Below are 21,016 nucleotides of genomic sequence, written 5' to 3'. Positions count from 1 at the left end.
CTAAGGACTAGGTCTATAATTTTTCCTTCTCTCATCGGCTCCTGAACCAGCTGCTCCATAAAGCTGTCCTTGATTTCATCAAGGAAATTTTACCTCCCTAGCGTGCCCCGATGTTACATTTATCCAGTCAATATCGGGGTAATTGAAATCACCCATTATTATTGTGTTGCCCAGTTTGTTTGCATCCCTAATTTCCTTTAACATTTCTGCATCCGTCTGTTCATCCTGGCCAGGTGGACGGTAGTACACTCCTATTTTATTTTTGTTACATTTGTACCCCGCGCTTTCCCACTCATGGCAGGCTCAATGCGGCTTACATGGGGCAATGGAGGGTTAAGTGACTTGCCCAGAGTCACAAGGAGCTGCCTGTGCCGGGAATCAAACTCAGTTCCTCAGGACCAAAGTCCACCACCCTAACCACTAGGCCACTCCTCCACTCCACTATCCTTTTTCCCTTTACACATGGAATTTCAATCCACAGTGTTTCCAAGAAGTTATTTTGTTTCCTGCAGAATTTTCAATCTATTTGATTCAAGGCTCTCGTTAATATACAATTTATTTATTTGCTGCATTTGTATCCCACATTTCCCACCTATTTGCAGGCTCAATGTGGCTTACATTGTTCCGTCATGGCGATCGTCATTCCGGAGTGAGAGATAAAAGTGGTATTACATTAAAGATCATGATGCTACCCCTCCACCAATTCGATCCACCCTATCACTACGATATAATTTGTATCCCGGTATGACAGTGTCCCACTGGTTATCCTCCTTCCACCAGGTCTCAGAGATGACTATTATATCTAACTTTTCATTTAGTGCAATATATTCTAACTCTCCCATCTTATTTCTTAGGCTCCTGGCATTCGCATACAGACATTTTAAATTATGTTTGTTGTTCCTATTTACATCATGCTTAGTACTTGACAGTATTAATTTGCAATCTTTTGTCTGATTTTTATTTTTAATTTAAGGACGGTCTCTTTTGCAACCTCACTATCAGGATACCCTATCATCCCTGTTTTGGTGATATCTTTGAAAGATACCTTATCCCGAACCATGCGCTTTTGAGTGACTGTTTCTAGTTTAACAGCTGCTCTATGTCCTTTTTAAATGCTGACGCCAGCAGCCTGGACCCACCCTGGTTAAGGTGGAGCCCATCCTTTCGGAATAGGCTCCCCCTTCCCCAGAATGCTGCCCAGTTCCTAACAAATCTAAAACCCTCCTCCCTGCACCATCGTCTTATCCACACATTGAGACTCTGGAGCTCTACCTGTCTCTTGGGCCCTGCGCGTGGAACGGGTAGCATTTCAGAAAATGCTACCCTAGAGTATCTGCATTTGAGCTTTCTACCTAAGAGCCTAAATTTGGCTTCCAGAACCTCTCTCCCACATTTTCCTATGTCATTGGTACCCACATGTACCAAGACAGCCGGCTCCTCCCCAGCACTATCTAAAATCCTATCTAGGTGATGTGTGAGGTCCGCCACCTTCGCACCAGGCCGGCAAGTCACCAGGCCACCCAGCTATCTATATGACTAATGATCGAATCACCAACTACAAGAGCTGTCCTAACCTTTCCCTCCCAGGCAGCACTTCTTACTTCACCAGGGTGATGCTCTCCTTATAGGAGACCTCACTCCTCCAAAGTAGCACAGGGGCTACCAGACTGGAGGTGGGACTTCTCTACAACATCCCTGTAGGTCTCCTCTATGCACCTCTCTGTCTCCCTCAGCTCCACCAAGTCTGCTACTCTAGCCTCAAGAGAACGGACACGTTCTCTGAGAGCTAGGAGCTCTTTGCATCGGGCACACACTTATGACATCTCACCAACTGGGATAATCATACATGTGACACTCAATGCAAAAGACTGGATAGTACCCCTCTCGCTGCTGGACTGCTGACTCCATCTTAGTGTTTTTGAGTTTTTCAATAATTTAAAACTTGCTACAGTATTAAGGATATTAGCCTAATATAAAAGTGTCTTTTAGTTTATATAGTATATTGTATGATTTAGTGTTTCCTTCTTAGATGGTAATGAAATGTATTTAAAACTCTGTATGAGCACTCCTTGCTTGTTACTCTAATTACAATAACTGACTATAAATGAAGAGTTGTCCTAGGGGTGGGCAGGAAGACTAAACTAGATCCTGCAATGTCTGCTAGATTGTTAATGCTGTGGTACAAAGTTTTTGAAACTAAGTGGAAAAGACTATGGAGATTAGTTCATAAAATTGCTTTTTATATTTTTATTTTGCCTAAAACCAACCTACAATTCCTCCTTTACACCCCAATCTTTAAGTTCCCAAAGCACAAAGCAAAATAGTGTGCAGTAAAATGGGAAGAGAATTTCAGAGAAGAGGGATTGTGCAGAAAGCGGCTACCGATCAGTGGATTCCAAACAGGCATGGGGAACAGATGGAACATATAAATGGCCATCACGGAGAGAATGGAGAGCTCTGCCAGGTATATAAGGGACAGTGAGCAATGACAGGTACGTGGAGATGCCAGTGTATAAAGCCTTATGTGCTAAGGTAAGAAGTTTAAACTGAATGCGGTAGAAGACTGGTAACAAGTGAAGCTTGATCAACAAAAGAGGCACAAGATAAAATTTGTATGGCAGTATTCTGGACAGTTTGTAGTTGCTTGATGAACAAAAGAGGCACAAGATAAAATTTGTATGGCAGTATTCTGGACAGTTTGTAGTTGCTTGATGGAGTACTGCGGTAAGCCAGTGTAGATGGTATTGCAGTACTCCAGCCTGGATATGAGTGTACAGGAGTGTCATTTGAGAGTCAGAGTCCAAAAAAAAAAAAGAACGTACTGAGCAAAATTGGTGGAGGGCAAGAAAACAGATCTGACCACAAAAGATTTGAGGTTTGAAAGAGATGAAGGTCAATAAATACCCCAACATATATGAATAGGGACCTCTGACATCCATCTCTGATTTTGATCTTTTCCTTTCAACTTTCTTCCATTTATTTTTCTGCCTATCAGCTCAGATTTCATTCATCCTTACTATCCAGTCTTCAAATCTTTCTCTTTTCACTGCATCTTCCTACAGCTTTCAACTCTCACCCCAGCCCTCCCATTCATCACCTTATGTTTCCCCAGTTGTTTTTGCTAACACTCCTTCCAGCATCTCCTCTTTCTCCTCCCCTCTATCCAACACCACCTCTTTTTCTCTTCTCTTCTGTACAGCACCTTTCTTTTTCCTCCTCTGCCTAGCATCTCTCCTCTTCCCCTTCTATCCATCATCTTAATTCTCTTTCCACCTCCATCCAGAATCTGCATCTCGGTTTCTCTCTCCCTCTGTCAGCATCCCCCCTCTGTCCCTAATATCCTCAGTTTCTCTCTCCCTCTGTCAGCATCCCCCTCTCTGTCCCTAATCTCCCCTCTATCTTCCTACTCCCTCATGTCTAGCAACTCCCTGTCTTCCTACTCCCCTCATTTCCAGTATTTCCTGTCACCCTACAACCCCCCATGTCCAGTATCCTGTGTGTGTCCCTATACCACCAGGTCAATTTTTCTTCCCTATCCAATTCAGCATCTCCTCTCTCATCCCCCTCTTCTATGCCAGCATCTTCCCCATCCCAATCCATTATCTTCCTTCTGTCATTACTCTCCCCATGTCCACCATCTCCCCTTCTCCCTCCATCCTTCCCCGCTTTGTCCAGCAGTTCCCTCGCTCTCTTCCTCCACTCCCCCCTCCTGTAGCCTTCCTATGCTTTTTCTCCAATATCCCTCGGCCATTCCAGTGTACTCCCAGGCCTGGATTGGGGGGGGGGGGGGGGGGATATACCTTTTCAACATGTACACTCCTTCAGACCTCTCACACTTTAACCCACCCCAACTACATCTCCGCTCGTCTCATCCTCCCAAAAGGATTGGTGCCTTCTGCTGCTGTTTCCTCCTCTGAGACCCGATCATGGTCAAAGAGCCTTCTTAAACACTGCTGTCTTCCCAGCCCTGATTATGAAGATGCTGCTGCTTCCTCCTCCCAAGTCCCAACTGGAAAGATGATGACAATAGTGTTTCCTTTTTCTGAGCCTAAGTGAAAGATGCTGCTGCCTGCTCCTCTCTGCAATACCAGCTGAGAAAATCCATTCATCTCTGATGGGACAAGTGGATTTTCAAAACCATATGCATGTGAGTTTTCCTATTCTACACTGATCCTTCATGAATTGCCATTAACTCTCCCATAATTAACAATACACTATTCCATTATACACCCTCCTCCTTGTTCCCCTACTTTTCCCCTCCTCCTTTCTTGCCCATCTTACCTATCCTTACCTAATTGACCACCTCTTTACTCATTATATTATAGCTGTATCCACCCTGTGCTACTTTGTTTCCTGATATGCTATGTAAGCCGCATTGAACCTGCTATTCAGTGGGAAAGTGCGGGGTATAAGCATTACATTAAAAACAGTACTTTAACAGCGAGACTATTATATTTTCCAACCACCTTCCATTAATACAGATTTCTCTGTCCGTCTGACCACCACATCAAATACCATCTTTGATGCTTACAATAGAAGAGAGACAGTGGAAGTGATAATAAAGAAATTTAAGTAGGTCTCAAGAAATCCTGGGTGCTAGGTTGCTATGGAACCAAAAATTGAATCTAAGCATCTTGGATTTTATGCTCCTAGACTCGCTGCTGCCATTCAAGAAAGAAACACTCTTTCATTTCCATCCTGCTAAACCAGTTCAGACCACAGGTTATGTCATCCTACCAGAAGATGGTTACTTTGGATACCAGGATCGGTCCATGGACCTTTCCCTTGTTGAGCCTGGATGGGTCTAACACTCTGCAGCCTTGGCACGGAAGGATTCTGATAGAAAAGTGAAGCTTCCTAGCAGGCACTCATCTCTTTGGTGCTGGAGGTACAAGCTTAGGTATGTGGAGGATATTTGGCAAGAGCCCTGCTGTACTGGGCTCAACAGCTGCTTGTGTCCCTGGAGGTAGCTCTGTTTTGGAGCAGCCTTCATGGCAACATCCTGTATGACCTGGTGGACATTTGTTTGTTGTCTGTGGCCTCTGTGGTGGTATCAAGGAGGAGGTGATCCACCGAGGTGGATGAACACTGACTCCCACGAGAGCACGACGGTTAAAGGGAAGTGGACCAATGACTCCAGGGAAACGGGATACTGATGTATAAAGTACCACTTTATTCACAGACTCGACACAGTACCATGTTTCGGCCAACAGGCCTGCCTCAGGAGTCTCAAATGATTCTGGTACTGGAAATCAGTCTAGAGGTCGAATGGTCTTGAGAAAGACCTTTGAGATGTATAACAGATACTAAAGCGTCTGTGTAGTCTGTTATGAACAAAACCTCTGTGGTGGTTGCACACAAGTAGCTGTGGCTCTGTGGACAACAAACTCAGCCTCTAAGTCTCACTTGGGCAAGCTTCCCATTAAAGTCAGTTGTTTGGCGATTTGAAAAAGTTCATGAAGGACCTGAGGGAAGCTAGGCCATGACAGCTTCTGGAGGACAAGACAAGAGCATTGGCGCATGGTTCAGGAATCAAGCCAAGGAGTGGGACCTGGGCAAACTCCAGCTGCTTCTTCATCAGTGAAGGGGCAGAAGGGATTGCCCTTTTGGGGAGCGAGGAGGTCAAGAGGTACTGATACCTCCTCCTCCATTGTAATGGGCACCCTCCTGCAGAGACTCTGCCTGTTCCACCAGGAATGGGCCATTGTTACCTCTGACCAGTGGGTCTTGGAGGTTGTTCAATAAGGCTATACCCTGGAATTCATGAAGCTCATTTCAAATGCCTTTGTGCTGTTCCCTTGTGGCTTCTCCCTCAAGAAAGACTATGGAATGCACATTGCAGTGGCTGCTTTGGCTGGGAACCTGTAACACTAAGAACAGGATCATGGGGTGCCATTCCACATATTTTGTTGTTCCAAGAAAGAGAGCACATTCCATCCTATTCTGGACTTAAAAAGGGTCAATGCCTCCCTGTGGGTCCTGCGCTTTCATATAGAGAAGATGCATCTCTCTGTTAAGCCAGGGAAATTGCCAACTTTGCAATAACTTATTTTCATATTGTGATCAGGGAAGTACACAAAAGTGTTTCCTGCAGCTTGTGCAAGCACTTTCAATTCAGGGTTCTGCCTTTCCATCTAGCAACTGTGTCCAGAGCCTTTTCCAAAGTCTCGGTAGTAGCAGCCTTAAAAGCTCACTCGTACTTGGCTGATTTGGACCAATATACAGATTCATAGGCAGCAGTAGCCAAGGTGATTCTCCTGGTGTAATTTCTAGGTTGGGAGATGAACTATGCCAAAAGGTCAGCTTGTCCCTTTGTAGGAGCTGGAGTACCTCAGGATCTGCGCTTTGACACCAAGAGGGGAGCTGTTTTCATAAGAACTTAAGAGTAGACATAATGGGTCAGATCAATGGTCCATCTAGTCCAGTATCCTGTTTCCACTAGTGGCCAAGCCAGGTCACAGAAACTCCTGATGGGACAGGTTTCAGGCTCAGAAGGGGGAGTTTTGTGCAAAAAAAGAGCTCCATGGGCCAGGAACTACCTTCAGCGCCACAGGTCAAAGAAGTGATGCAGGAGGTGAACCCATGAGCAAGGTCTCATGCTTGTCTTCAATCTATCACGGAGGCCTCAATTTATTTTACCAATTTGACAGGAGATTTTAATATACATGTTGATAATCCTTCCCATCCTCAAGTGGCTAGTTTTCTCCAATTCTTATAAGATCTTACCCTTACTCAATGGGTATCTTTTCCTACCCACCAAGTAGGACATATATTAGAACTAATTATGGCTTTGCATGACTCACCTATTCAGCTATGTGATATCTCTTCAACTTCTGTCTTCGTCAGATCATGTTATTTATTTTAGAATTCCTTTGCCTTCTCATCTGTCCAAACCCTCGACTGCTGGTTACTGTTCAAGATGTCTCTCAACTATTGACACTGGCAAGGTATCTCCTTCTCTCCTCTCGGTTTCTCAGGACACTGGCAAGGTATCTCCTTCTCTCCTCTTGGTTTCTCAGGACTTCCCTACATTATCACTAGATGCCCAAACTGATCTTTGGCATTCTATTTTGATTGAGGCTTTAAAGTTGCGCCACAAAAATTTTTCCCAGGTTGTCCAGCCCGAGCAAATCCTTGGTTTCATTCTGGCCTTCAATTATTGAAAAAGCAATACTGAAAAGAAGAACAGAGATGAAAGAAATCAAATAAAGTTGAGGATCTAGTTATAATCACGATATAGTCATTTGCACCTATCTAAAAAAAGCAGAAAGGCTTATTTTTCCAAGCGATTAGAAATATGTCTTCAAATTCAGTCAAAGAGCTTTATTCTATAGTGCACCAGGTAACCAAGGTCCAGAATAGTTCCATCAGCCATATGCCTTCTGCTCAGCCGCTATCCACATTTTTCACAGATAAAATTTGTGATTTACAAAATCATTTCCTCCTTTAGATCCCTTGGATTTCTTTTTGGCCAGGCCCGAGAATACCGTGGGTACAGCAGTTTGGTTTTCATTTCAACCTGAAACCATGACTTTTCTTCAAAACACTTTATCTACTCTTAGACCTACCTATGGTTCAGGTGATCCTTTTACATCTGGCTGGTACAAGCTTCTGGAGGTGAATGTGCTCCCTACAACCTTATCCATAATAAAACACTAGTCTAGTGAAAGGACATTTCCCAGTGATCTGAAAAACAGTAGTTGTCCATCCCATTCTCTAGAAATCAAACCTTGGATCCCTCGATTCCCCTACATTACCATCCAGTATCCAAATTATGTTACATTTTCAAAATTCTGGAAAAGGTGGTCTTTACTCAATTATCCTCTTTTGTTGAAAAAAGTATGGCGCTTCATCCTAGACAATCTGGGTTCAAAACCTATAATCAGTTTTCATTTTGACCACCTTTGTAGAACTGACAGTACCTCCTGACCGTTTCACAGCATTTGGTTTAGTAGACCATTCTCCTCTTTCCCAATTATCTGCCCTTGGTATTTCACACACTGTATTAAATTGGTTCTCTGACTTCTTTCAGAGGTAAGATCAATGGTGTATACTTGATGGCTTAGTTGAATGCTATATGCTTCTTGCAGGGAATAAAACATATTCGACTGCCGCTGCAAGCTGTGTTGCTGCAGTGGGATCTTAGCCTGGTCCTCAATGCCCTGGTTAATCTGCCATTTGAGCCATTGAGGTAGGTTTCTCTCCTTAGAATCTAATTTTTTTTTAGTGGCTCTCTGTTCAGTCAGGTAAATTTCTGAACTGTAAACTCTTTCATGCAGGGATCCTTATTTATATTTCATGGCTGATTCAGTTTCTTTCTGCACTTTTTACATAAAGTGGTTTCCTCCTTTCATGTGAATTGGGTAGTTTCGTTCCTGGCGTTCTCTGAGAAGGTGGTTTCCAGGATTGTCCATAAGTTGGATGCTTGTAAAGTACTCTTGCACTATTTGGAGGTGATCAACTCCTTCTGGAAGTCCGATTGGCTTTTCTTTCATGGACCACATAAAGCGGATGCCGTCTCTAAATACTCTCTGGTGCACTGGATTAAGGTGGCTATAGAGGCAACGAATATTCTTAACCAGAAGGTGGCTCCAGGAGGACTACATGCTCATTTTACAAGATCTCAGGCAACTTTCTGGGCAGAAGCCCAGGCAGTAACTTCAGATTTTTGCAGGGCAGCAACATAGCCATGGTTACACTGCAAGATTGATATCCATACCAGAAGTGATAGAGCCTTTGGCAGAGCAGTATTACAGCAGCCCTACTCTGGTTCCATTTAGAGTAATCCCATTCAAGAGAAAGTATATTGCTACTGTAAGAAAACACCCATTCAAGAGTGAAATCTCCATTTTTTTGTTAATGAGATAAATAGTCTGGCTGCATCCAAAAACCAATACAACCAACAATATGGCAAAACAACAACTTAATGGGCTGCAAAAAAAAAAAAAAAAAAAGGAGGAGGATCAAGCAGCACTTGGGCATGAGCCCACCTAGCCAATGATTGTTTCTTGCTGTAGCTTCTCCTTCACAGTCAACTGGAAACTCTAATCCAGAAATATGAAGTAGCCCTTCCCCAGATTCTGGATAATAGCAACACTTCCACAGAATAAAAAGTGTGAAGAAAGAGAAAAATCAAACAAAAAAAAGATACTAAATACAAAACTAATAAGAAAGTTGCTAAAATTACCACCTCGTGTTCAATGAAACTGATAAAACGCTACTTCACAGGGCCTTACTTAGAATTCCTGTTTTTTTACCAACTTATTGCTATTTAAGCTTTTCTATGGGGATGCTGTGAAATCCCTGACTCTCCCTCTGAACAGAAACCTGCCTGGGAAAAGTTTGTATTCTTCCTGTTACAGCTCTAGGATTTGTGAGTAAGACTTTGTAAAATCTGGGTTATGGTGATCCCTGGGTGTAAATATGGTCACAGCTTGCTGCTGAGATGGGAATCTGGGCTACTTACAAAATGCAATAAAATGTGAAAAAATGTTACAAAAAAAAAAAAAAAAAGAATTCCTGTTCATAACTCATTGTCAACGTTAAAGTACCACAACATATAGACTCTCACCTGTTTAACTGCCATTAAGGTTCCAGTTCCTACATCCTGAGCTTGGTAACAGGCAGAAAATGCTCCTAGGCCTATTTGTTGACCTTTGAGCCACTCTGTATCTTCTCTGTATGGGTGTTTTGCTTTGGTATGTCCAGGAAGGGTCTCAGGAGTCTGAAAATCATAAAATATTTGAAATGAACGTATTATACGAAAAGCTTGATTCACAAATGAACACTGATGGCAGACTAACTCTTAGAAGCAGAAAGGCACCCAGTATCATGGGGAAGCTTCTTCTATGGGTTTAACACCATGGCATGCAGGTACAAAAATATATATACATATGTATAAAAAAAATAACATTTTTGCAGAATTCAAAACCTCCTCTTCCTTTCCTTTAAGAAGGATATGAGGCAGAGACACAGTCATGGATGGGTCATGCCCTGCCCCACCTAGCCATATACTTTGGAGACCGGCCCATCCAAATAGTGGCAACAGAACAGGCTGAGAGGAAAACTGGAGGTGCTTCTGACACCTGCACTGCCATGTGCCTACCCATGTCCCTAAAGTCCCCTCAATAATACATATTAAACTTGAGATAGGCCTTTAATATATTCCAATAACCACAAAATTTAGACCCAGAGTGGTTCTCTTCAAGTAAATCACAAAGGACATGTTTCCGTTTGGAATAACATACTCTTCTAGGTTGTGATGCGAATCTGAACTGTGGGATTTGTTATATCAGTAATACTCCATCTAAAGCAACTGAATGTACCAACTAAAGCTTTCTAATTTATCTGTACTGCATAGCACACAAAATTTCCTAACCAGTCAACTGATATTTGCTCTGTGTTAATCAGTTAACTATTCCAACTATAATTGTGTGTACTCGGAACCTCCCCCCTCCTTCCCCCCCCCCACCAAAAGATAAGCAATTACAAAACCAAGGTAAGACTATCCAGACATCAAGTTGCACAGGTACCTAAGAACTAGCTTCTGGTGGAAGCTGCCAAGCATGGAGAAGTTACTGCTGAGAACTTTGAACCATGGCCCTGAAGCGGACGAGGGAAGCCTGGCAGGAGTTACTTGCAGTGGGCTCAAAGAAAGTGGCTGCTGCTCACAGTGGGTCTGGGCTGGAAGACAGCAGTCAGGGTGGCCTATATCAGTGGTTCTCAAACCAATCCGGGGGGGGGGGGGGATCTCCTAGTCTGTGGGGATTTCAGGATATTCCTAATCAATATACATACTAGATTTGAATGCCAGCTACTTCCACAAACCTCTCACAAGATTTGAATGCCAGCAAACCTCTCACAAAAAATCCAACTGCCTGGTTCCCCAGGACAGATTTCAGAATCACTAGCCTAGACTACCTGCACTACAGAAGAGAAGGGAGGGGGGTTGGAGGTACAAAAATCGTATTTTTAATTCAGAAGCAACAACATGAGCAAAGATAAAAACTACTGCTTCCACAAGCTTAAAGTGAAGTGCATAACAGGATAACTTTTCAGTTTTTCAATTTTAAGCCTGCTTAAAATAAGCTGATTTTCAAACACAGGGCCAACACTTTTTGTGACTTGAATGTTCACATGTAGTTTACTATTTTCCTTTGTTGCCCAAATTGCACACATTATGAAAGTGTGTAATTTTTTTTTTGTTACATTTGTACCCCGCGCTTTCCCACTCATGGCAGGCTCAAAAATTCTAGTTAGGCGGAAATGGGTGATTTGTATAGGTTAACTTCAGTTATCATGTAAAAGAGGCCCAGGTACTTTACCAACAGTGTGCTGGTAAATTTTTAACAACGGGTTCTCTCTCTAGGTGTAGCCAACCCTTAAATTGTTTTCTTTTTTTTGGGGGGGGGGGGCAGTGCATTCCTCTCTCCATCCTCCTTCCCACTGTGCGGGCACGCTAGGCATACCTTTTTTGGTGGGTATGCTGAGCCCGGCCAGCCAAATAGACTGCCACCACTCCCCACTGTTTCAGGCTCTGAGGAGCATGCTAGGACTTTACGCCCATGAGAGAAGTCCTGGCATGCTGTTCAGAGTCGTAAACAAGCAGCTGAAAGTGGCGGCATTCAGGTGGGTGCCAGACCGCAAATTTTGGGAGCCGGTTGTTAAAGTAGCCATGAGGGAGCCTACTTTAACAACTGGATCCCAAAATTCTTAAAAACTGTATTATTTTTCTTGATGATGCAACAGTTGGTTGTTCAAGTCTTTTGCAGGTATTTAACCACTAATAAAAAATATTCTTACAAAAAACATAAGTAGTACTCACATCCTGCTGAATGATGATGATATCTTCTCCATTTTCTACCTGTAACTGAGGAACAACCGGTAGGGCATCCTGAGATGCTGACATTGCCATGGCAATGGCCAATGCTTCCTCCTCTTCAGCTTCCATCTTTTCTTTGCACTTCTGGTTATGGCTGACATCATCTTTGTAGGTGTCATCACTTCCTGCTCTTTCAGGAGAAAGAACTGCAACTTCTGACTTGAATGTGACTGTGCTATCACTTGTAGGCATGGAAGCCTCCAGCAGGTCCTCAATACTGGAATTAAGCTCTGCACTGATATCCAGGCGACACTTTTCCTCCACAGGTGTGAAAACTGTTTCATCACTGGGGATAACTGCATTACTGCTCCCATTACCTTCACAATGGGAGAAATTCAGATTAAGAGTTAAATTACTCTTTAAGGCATCTCCCTGTTTGGTGATGCCACCTGAAGCAGGTCGTGATGGCTTTGGCCTGTGTATGTTATCAGATGGCACAGGCCTTGCCTGGGTAAAAACAGGGGAAAGGTTATCAGAATCTCTACTTTCAGTACAACTTTTCTGAATTGGGAGAGAAAGTTTTCGTTGCGTTTGAGGGGATGCAGAAGCTAATTTGCAGGGAGTAAATCCTTGAGGTCTAAGTTTAAGAATATCTGTTTCAGTTCCAGCTGGCGCAGATGGGGTTGAAGGAGAGGAACGGGTTGGGAATAATACCTGGGAATGAGCAGAGGATGGGGAGTTCAAACACTGACTGTGTGGTCTGTGTTTTGTCTGAATGGCTGGCTTTGGTTGCTCTGCGAGTAATGAAGATGGAGGAAGTCCTATAGTAATACCTGCCAGCGTATCAGCAATGTCCTCATGGCTGGCACTTAGCTTCAAATCTACTGGTCTTTTCCCTGATTTCCCCAATAATTGGACTGTATTGTCAGGGGAGTTATTTGCTGTCCTTTCGGGAGAGTTGGTTGGCACTAAAGGTTCTACAAAACTGTCATGCCTATCTACAGAAGAGTGAAAATCTTCCAAGCCCAGTTGAATAGCTTCAGCAATGTCCATTTCTTCAGCAATTGCCATTAAACGGCGACGCATCCGTGTGTAATGAGTTGAGCTGGTCACACTCAACATATCCAAAAGTTTGACGTACACCTGGGGTACTCGTGCAACCATTCTTGCTGCGCTTAGGAACACCCTGCGTGAAAGCTTACCGACCATCGAATGGGAATTGTCAATAGACTGCAAAGCAAAATTCAAGAGGGCCAGTAGCTTCTTGTACCTGTTTAGAAGAAACAAAGGCTCATTAAGATTTGAATTAAAATGATTACTACTACATTACAAGATTACCAGAAGAATCAGCAATAATTACAGTGTTCCATATCAACAAGAGATACATTAACCACTTTGGGCTAAAAAGGTAGGGTGTGAATGTAAATGTAAGACAATTTTTCTTTTAGAAATCATCTAGCACTTACCAAAGTTGTCAGTTTGATACTACAGTAAGTGAAGGTCTTCATCTATGCACAGAAAGACCAATATGCTGGTACAATAAGCTTTTGCAAACTGACATACCAACCTAATACTGTTCTGCAGGGAAAACCGTTAAAATCCAAATGAATGTATTTGCTAATAAGTAATAAATTGGGAAAACAGTATAGTGACTTGAAAAAGTATTGATTCCCCCTCCTGATTTACCATATCATTGCATATATGGCCCAATAAACGATTTCTGAACCTTAAACAAGATATATTAGACAAAGGTAACTTGAATAAACACATAGCACGGTTTTTAAACTATAGCTTTAAGGAACAAAAGTTAACCAACATCTATATCACCCACATGACAAAGGTAAAATTATGTATCATACCTGATAATTTTCTTTCCATTAATCATAGCTGATCAATCCATAGACTGGTGGGTTGTGTCCATCTACCAGCAAGTGGAGATAGAGAGCATTCCTTTTGCCTCCCTATATGTGGTCATGTGCTGCCGGAAACTCCTCAGTATGTTGATATCAAAGCTCCATCCGCAGGACTCAGCACTTAGAGAATTACACCCTCAAAGGGACACTCTGCCCAGCTCACCACCGCCGAAACGGGGGAGGGGAATTAACCCAGCTCATCCCCACACAAGTGGGGGAGGGGAATCCGTCCAGCTCATCCCCACGGAGCGGGGGAGGGACACCACCCCGCCGATACGGGGAGATCTGGCTTATCCTGCAACCGCAACCGCGGGAGGAGCTGACTGACCCTAACACCGCCGAAGCGGGAGGGGTACAAAGCTGCCCTACAGCCGCACGAAGCGGGAGGGAGCGCCGGCAGAATTTAGGTCTCAATCCAGCCCCGTAAAACGGAGGGGAGAGGAATGCAGCAGCTCACTGTAACACAAACTCGTCTCAACTCTTGAAGAATCCAAGTGAAAAAAACTTGAACACGAAGTCCTCCTGAACAGGAACTGAAGACTAAACTTGAACCTGAAATGCAACCAGAATATAAACAGTACAAATATCTGGGAGGGGCTATGGATTGATCAGCTATGATTAATGAAAAGAAAATTATCAGGTATGATACATAATTTTACCTTCCATATCATCATGCTGATCAATCCATAGACTGGTGGGATGTACCGAAGCAGTACTCACCCAGGGCGGGACATTGAAATCCCTGACCGCAACACTGAAGCTCCAAACCGGGCCTCCGCCCGAGCAGCCACAGTCAAGCGGTAATTCCTGGAGAAGGTATGGGCCGATGCCCAAGTTGCCGCCTTGCAAATCTCTTCCAAGGAGACGGACCCGGCCTCTGCCATCGAGGCCGCCTGAGCTCTAGTGGAGTGAGCCTTCAGCTGGATAGGCGGCACCTTCCCCGCGGCCACATAAGCCGCTGCAATGGCTTCCTTGACCCATCTTGCCACTGTAGGCTTAGCAGCCTGCAGACCCTTACGAGGACCTGCAAACAGGACAAACAGATGATCCGACTTCCGGAAATCATTGGTCACTTCCAAGTATCTGATGATGACTCGTCTCACATCTAGATATTTGAGAGCAGAGTACTCCTCTGGGTAGTCCTCCCTACGAAAGGATGGGAGACAGAGCTGCTGATTCACATGGAAGCGAGAAACAATCTTGGGCAGGAAGGAAGGGACTGTGCGAATAGACACTCCTGCCTCAGTGAACTGCAGAAAAGGCTCTCGACATGATAGCGCCTGGAGCTCGGAAACTCTTCTGGCTGAAGTGATAGCCACCAAAAAGACTGCTTTCAACGTCAGGTCCTTCAGAGATGCCCTCGACAAGGATTCAAAAGGCAGCTTCTGTAAGGCTCTTAGCACCAGGTTGAGATTCCACGCAGGCACCACTGAGTGCAGAGGAGGGCGCAGGTGATTAACTCCCTTGAGAAAACGCACCACATCTGGCTGCGAAGCCAGGGAAGCACCCTTCAGGCGGCCCCTGAAGCAAGCCAGAGCCGCTACCTGGACTTTAAGGGTACTGAGCGACAGGCCTTTCTCCAGACCTTCTTGCAGGAACGCCAACACTGAAGAAATTGGAGGAGTGAAGGGAGAAAGTGAGCCTGCTTCACACCACGCTGCAAAGGTACGCCAAACCCTGGCGTAAGCAGTAGAAGTAGAGCGCTTCCTCGCTCTCAGCATAGTGGCGATGACCTTGTCTGAGAAGCCCTTCTTCCTCAGACGCTGCCGCTCAATAGCCAGGCCGTAAGACCAAAGGGGGAGGGATCCTCCATCACCACGGGACCCTGATGCAACAGGCCCTGCTCCACTGGCAGTCGCAGAGGGTCGTCCACTGAGAGCCTGATCAAGTCCGCATACCAGGGACGTCTGGGCCAGTCCGGACCCACCAGGATTATCCGGCCCAGATGCTTTGCCACCCGGTCTAGTACCCTGCCCAACATGGGCCAGGGCGGGAACACATAGAGAAGCTCCTGTGTCGGCCACTGTTGAAGAAGAGCATCTACTCCCAGAGATCGAGGGTCCCGTCCTCTGCTGAAAAAGCGCGGCACTTGGCAATTGGCCGATGACGCCATCAGATCTAGGCTCGGCTGGCCCCAGCGCTTCGTGATTTCCAAGAACGCCTGAGCCGATAACTGCCACTCTCCGGGATCCAAGGTATGGCGACTGAGAAAGTCCGCCTTGACATTCATGACTCCGGCAATGTGGGCCGCCGACAGCTGTTCCAGGTTCGCTTCCGCCCACTGGCATAGATTCATGGCCTCCTTGGCTAGAGGGGCGCTCTTGGTACCTCCCTGGCGGTTGACATAGGCCACAGCTGTGGCATTGTCCGACAGGACCCGTACTGGCTTCAACGCCAGTACCGGGAGGCACTCCAAAAGCGCCAACCGAATGGCTCTGAGTTCCAGGAGGTTGATAGACCACTTTGCCTCTGCAGGAGACCAGAGCCCTTGTGCTGTCCTTCCCAAGCAGTGGGCTCCCCAGCCCGTCAAAGAGGCGTCCGTCGTGACGACAATCCACTCCGGGGTCACAAGAGGCATTCCTGCAGACAACTTGTCTGTCTTCAGCCACCAGCTCAGCGTCTTGCGCACTGCTGGGTCCAAGGGAAGGCGCACAGCATAATCCTCTGACACTGGAGTCCAGCGCTGCAGTAGAGAGTGTTGTAGTGGTCTCATATGAGCCCTGGCCCAGGGCACTACTTCCATCGTGGCCGTCATAGAGCCCAACAGCTGCACATAGTCCCAAGCCCGAAGAGGAGAGGCTACTAGGAACTGGTCCACCTGAGCCTGAAGCTTGACAATCCGATTGTCTGGCAGGAACACTCTGCCCACTTGGGTGTCGAATCGAACTCCCAGATACTCCAGGGACTGAGTCGGGCGCAGCTGGCTTTTCTCCCAGTTGATGATCCACCCCAGGGAGCTCAAAAGAGCAATCACCCGGTCCACAGCTTTGCCGCACTCTGCATAAGAGGGGGCTCGGATTAACCAATCGTCCAGATAAGGATGGACTTGTACTCCTTCCTTTCGCAGGAAGGCCGTGATGACCACCATTACTTTGGAGAAGGTCCGCGGAGCAGTAGCCAACCCGAATGGGAGGGCTCTGAACTGGAAGTGTTGGCCCAGGACTGCAAAACGCAGAAAGCGTTGATGAGGAGGCCAGATGGGAATATGCAAGTACGCTTCCTTGATGCCCAAGGATGCCAGGAACTCCCCTGCCTTCACTGCCGCTATAACAGAGCGGAGAGTCTCCATGCGAAAGTGCCGAACTTTCAAGGCCCGATTGACCCCTTTGAGGTCGAGGATAGGCCTTACAGAACCTCCTTTCTTTGGTACCACAAAGTAAATGGAGTAACGTCCCTTGCCAAGCTGATTTTCTGGCACCGGAACGACCGCACCCAGGCAGATCAGATTGTCCAAAGTCTGCTGCCCTGCCACAGCTTTGACCGGAGACTTGCAGGGAGAGAGTACAAACCCGTCTCTTAAGGGTCGGCAGAACTCTAGCTTGTAGCCGTCTCTGATGACTTCCAGCACCCAAGCGTCTGAAGTTACCCTGGTCCACTCGCCCAGAAACGAGGACAGGCGTCCTCCAATCTGCACTGGGCCATGGACCAGGTCCCCATCATTGGGTACGAGACCCTGGGGGAGGACCGGAGGGCGCACCTCCGGGACGGCGGTCTCTGCGAAAGGAATGCTGCTTGGGGGAGAAGTTCCTTTTGAAGGAAGAGGGGGCAGAGGAGCCCGACTTGCCCGGGCGGTACCGACGGGCTTCCTGAAACCGTCCTCTGGAGTTACCGGGGCGAGCACTGGCCCGAGCCCTGACCTCTGGTAACCTCTTGCCCTTAGACGTGCCGAGATCGGTCACAATTTTGTCCAGCTCGACCCCAAAGAGCAGCTTGCCTTTAAAAGGCAACTTAGCCAGGCGGGACTTAGAGGCGTGGTCAGCAGACCAATGCTTCAGCCAAAGCCACCGCCGCGTAAAGACTGTCTGAGCCATACCTTTAGCCGAGGCTCTCAAGACATCATACTGCAAGACTGCCAAATAAGCCAAGCCCGATTCCAGGGCTGGCCAATCAGCCCTCAAGGAAGGATCCGAGGGGGAAGCCCGCTGCACAATCGTCAGGCACGCCCTGACCACATAGGAGCCGCAAACTGAGGCCTGCAAACTTAAAGCAGCCGCCTCGAAGGACGACCTTAAGGCCGCCTCCAATCTTCTGTCTTGGGCGTCCTTTAGGGCCGTGCCACCTTCCACCGGCAACGCCGTTTTCTTAGTCACCGCAGTGATTAAAGAATCCACGGTAGGCCAAAGAAAGGCCTCCCGTTCACTTTCAGGCAGAGGATAGAGGCGGGACATAGCCCTAGCCACTTTGAGGCTCGCTTCCGGGACATCCCATTGAGCCGAAATCAAGGTGTGCATGGCATCATGCACGTGGAAGGGTCTAGGCGGGTGCTTCGTCCCCAGCATAATGGCGGAGCCAACAGGGGCTGAGGGAGAGACGTCCTCCGGAGAGGAAATCTTCAAAATGCTCATGGCCTGCACTAACAGGTTGGGCAAGTCCTCTGAGCGAAAGATCCGCGCTGCAGAGGGGTCATCCGCTCCATCCGAGCGGGAATCCGTCTCCTCCAAGGAATCCCTAAAGGACCGTTGGGAGAACTCAGATACGCTGCCCTCATCTACATCAGAGGAGACAGAGTCCTCTAAGGCCTGGAAATCCACCCGAGGGCGTTTACTTCCGGGGGCCTCAACCCCTTTATCGGACAAGGGAGCAGGGGCAGCGTTTTGCATAAGGAAGGCCTGATGCAGCAGCAAAATGAACTCGGGGGAGAAACCCCCCAGACTGTGCACTTCAGCAGCCTGGGCCACAGCCCTAGACGCACCTTCAACCGGCGCTCGTAAGAGCGGGGGAGAAACATGCTGCGCATCCAAAATGGCGTCCGGCGCGACACTCCGCGAAGGAGCCGCACGGGAAGAACGGCGCTTAATTTTGGCCGCTTTTTTGCCGTCGCCCAAATCAAGGGCGGCCATAGCATTAACGTCTCCCACCTCAAGGGCAGCCCAAGAAGAAGCCGTCCGAGCAGAGTGGCTGGCCAAGATGGCGGAGGTGAGCAGCGGGGGATGGGCGTTTATGGCAGGAAAAACCGCCGCACCGGAGGAAGAACCGGGACACTGACCGGCCTCCAAACTGACACCCAAAAAGGGCGAATCAGACTTTAAAACCCCCGCATCCCCGCTAGTAGCGCACATGCGGTCCGGGGAGCGATTCTTTGTGCCCTCGCCCTCCGACGCCATAGACCACGTGGAGACCGATCGGGGAACCTCCTGCCCACTACAAAAAAGGTAAAAATTACCTGCTTCTCGCTCCGAGCTGTAACGAACTGGTGTCCCAGTGAGTAGCTGCAATAAACGTTGAAATAAACGCCCTTAAGAACATCCAAAATTTTTTTTTTTTTTTTAATGGAGCCAGCGGGAGGGGGGAGAAAAGGAAGGACCTGGCACCACCAGGTTTGCACTTGCTCAAGAAGAGCCCTCAACCCCAGGTACTCAACAAAACCTAAAAATTAGGCTTGGAGACCTAGCCAGAGCTGCTGCTGTGTGTGACCACCACCTGCTGAGATAGAGAACATACTGAGGAGTTTCCGGCAGCACATGACCACATATAGGGAGACAAAAGGATTGCTCTCTATCTCCACCTGCTGGTAGATGGACACAACCCACCAGTCTATGGATTGATCGGCATGATGATATGGAAGTAACCGCTCCCTTAGTTATTCAATCAATTGACCTAATTTAACTGATAGATTAAACTGATTGAACACATCCAGGTTTGATTGCAGCCAGCCCTACTGAATCTAAACCTCACTATGTACTGAACCTTACCATGAGAGTGGAATAGTCTCCACAACGTTTCTACAAAAATACTATCAAAGGAAATTCCAAAAGAGATGAGAAAAAAAATTGTTGAAATACATCAGTCTGGAAAGGGTTACAAAGCCATTTCCAAAGCTCTGGGACTCTACCCAACCACAGTGAGAACCATCACCTCCAAATGGAGATATCTTGAACAGTTGTGAATCTTCCCAGGACTGGCTAGCCTGCCAAAATTACTCCAAGGACATAGTGACAACTTATTCGGGAAGTCACAAAACATCAAAAAACAAAACAAAACCCCAAACTGCAGGCCTCAGTTAAGGTCAGTATTCATGACGCTACAATAAGTAAGAGACTAGGCAAAAATGTGATTCATGGGAGAGTAGCAAGGTGGTAACCACTGCAATCCATGAGTATCATCAATGCTTTCCTCACATTTGCAAAAACACACCTGGATGATCCCCAAGCCTTTTGAGATAATGTTCAATGAAGAAACGAGTTAAAAGTACAACTCTCTGGACTACACAGATCCCATTATAATCTAGTGTAAAGCAAATACAACATTCCGCAGTAAGAACACCATATCAACAGTAAAACATGGTGGTGGTAGTAGTGTGATGGTGTGGAGATGCTTTTCCAGGTCCTGAGGCAACAAGCTTGCCATTGTTGAAGGAACCATGAATTCTGTACTATACCAGAAAATTCTAAAGGAGAATGTCTGGCCATCTGTCCATCAGCTGGAGCTGAAATGTAACTGGGTTACGCAGCAAGACAATGATCCAAAACACAAAAGCAAGTCTACAACAGAATGGCTGAGGAGAAAGAAAATTAAAGCTTTGGACTGGCCTAGTCAAAGTCCTGACTTGAACCCTATAGAAATGCTGTGGAAGGACCTGTATATGTTGCTTAAACAAATTAGGTAATACTTTTTTTTTTTAAATTGTGTTTACTCGCGTTCCCTTTGCTAATATTACACTCTGTTTAAAGATCCAAAACCATTCAGAGTGACATATATGCAGAGATTAAGTTGCAAACATAAAGGAAGTGGAACTGAAGATCCAGGGCAGGCTAGTTGTAAAAACAGAAGCTGAATTAGGGAACAGGATTAACTGTTCTCCGCTTCTACTTCAGGCTCACCCCCATCCTTTCCCTTCCCAGCACATTTCCTGGAAGGAGAGGGCTGGAACAGAACCTTCCTGTTGTCTAAAAAGAAAAGGGTGAATCTGCAGATATGCAATAATAGGGGAAATAAGGATGGTGTAAATACTTTTACACATCACCTTATAAGTCCCAAACGCATTCTTTGTGAGGAGTGTACACATACGCTCTCACCCCTGTGCCATTCCTCAACTGCTGGCACAATTTATGCATGCACCAGA

At 46.3% G+C, this 21,016-nt stretch overlaps 1 protein-coding gene across 5 annotated transcripts in view; it reads right to left on the bottom strand.

The window, feature by feature from the left end:
- MAP3K1 (mitogen-activated protein kinase kinase kinase 1) overlaps window positions 1-21,016 on the bottom strand; it is a 274,135-nt gene that overhangs the window by 28,200 nt on the left and 224,919 nt on the right. For all 5 annotated transcript variants that reach the window (XM_030193149.1, XM_030193151.1, XM_030193150.1 and 2 more), the window contains 2 exons: window positions 11,825-13,091; window positions 9,572-9,724 (listed from right to left, as the gene is read on the bottom strand). In XM_030193149.1, the coding sequence (XP_030049009.1) occupies window positions 9,572-9,724; window positions 11,825-13,091 (1,420 nt within the window). The remainder of the gene's footprint in view (window positions 1-9,571; window positions 9,725-11,824; window positions 13,092-21,016) is intronic.

This window comes from Microcaecilia unicolor, chromosome 2, assembly GCF_901765095.1.
Source record: "Microcaecilia unicolor chromosome 2, aMicUni1.1, whole genome shotgun sequence".
NCBI classification, from domain to species: Eukaryota; Metazoa; Chordata; class Amphibia; order Gymnophiona; family Siphonopidae; genus Microcaecilia; species Microcaecilia unicolor.
Note: the sequence above shows the minus strand (reverse complement) of the source record. Positions and strands in the feature narration are given on the sequence as shown.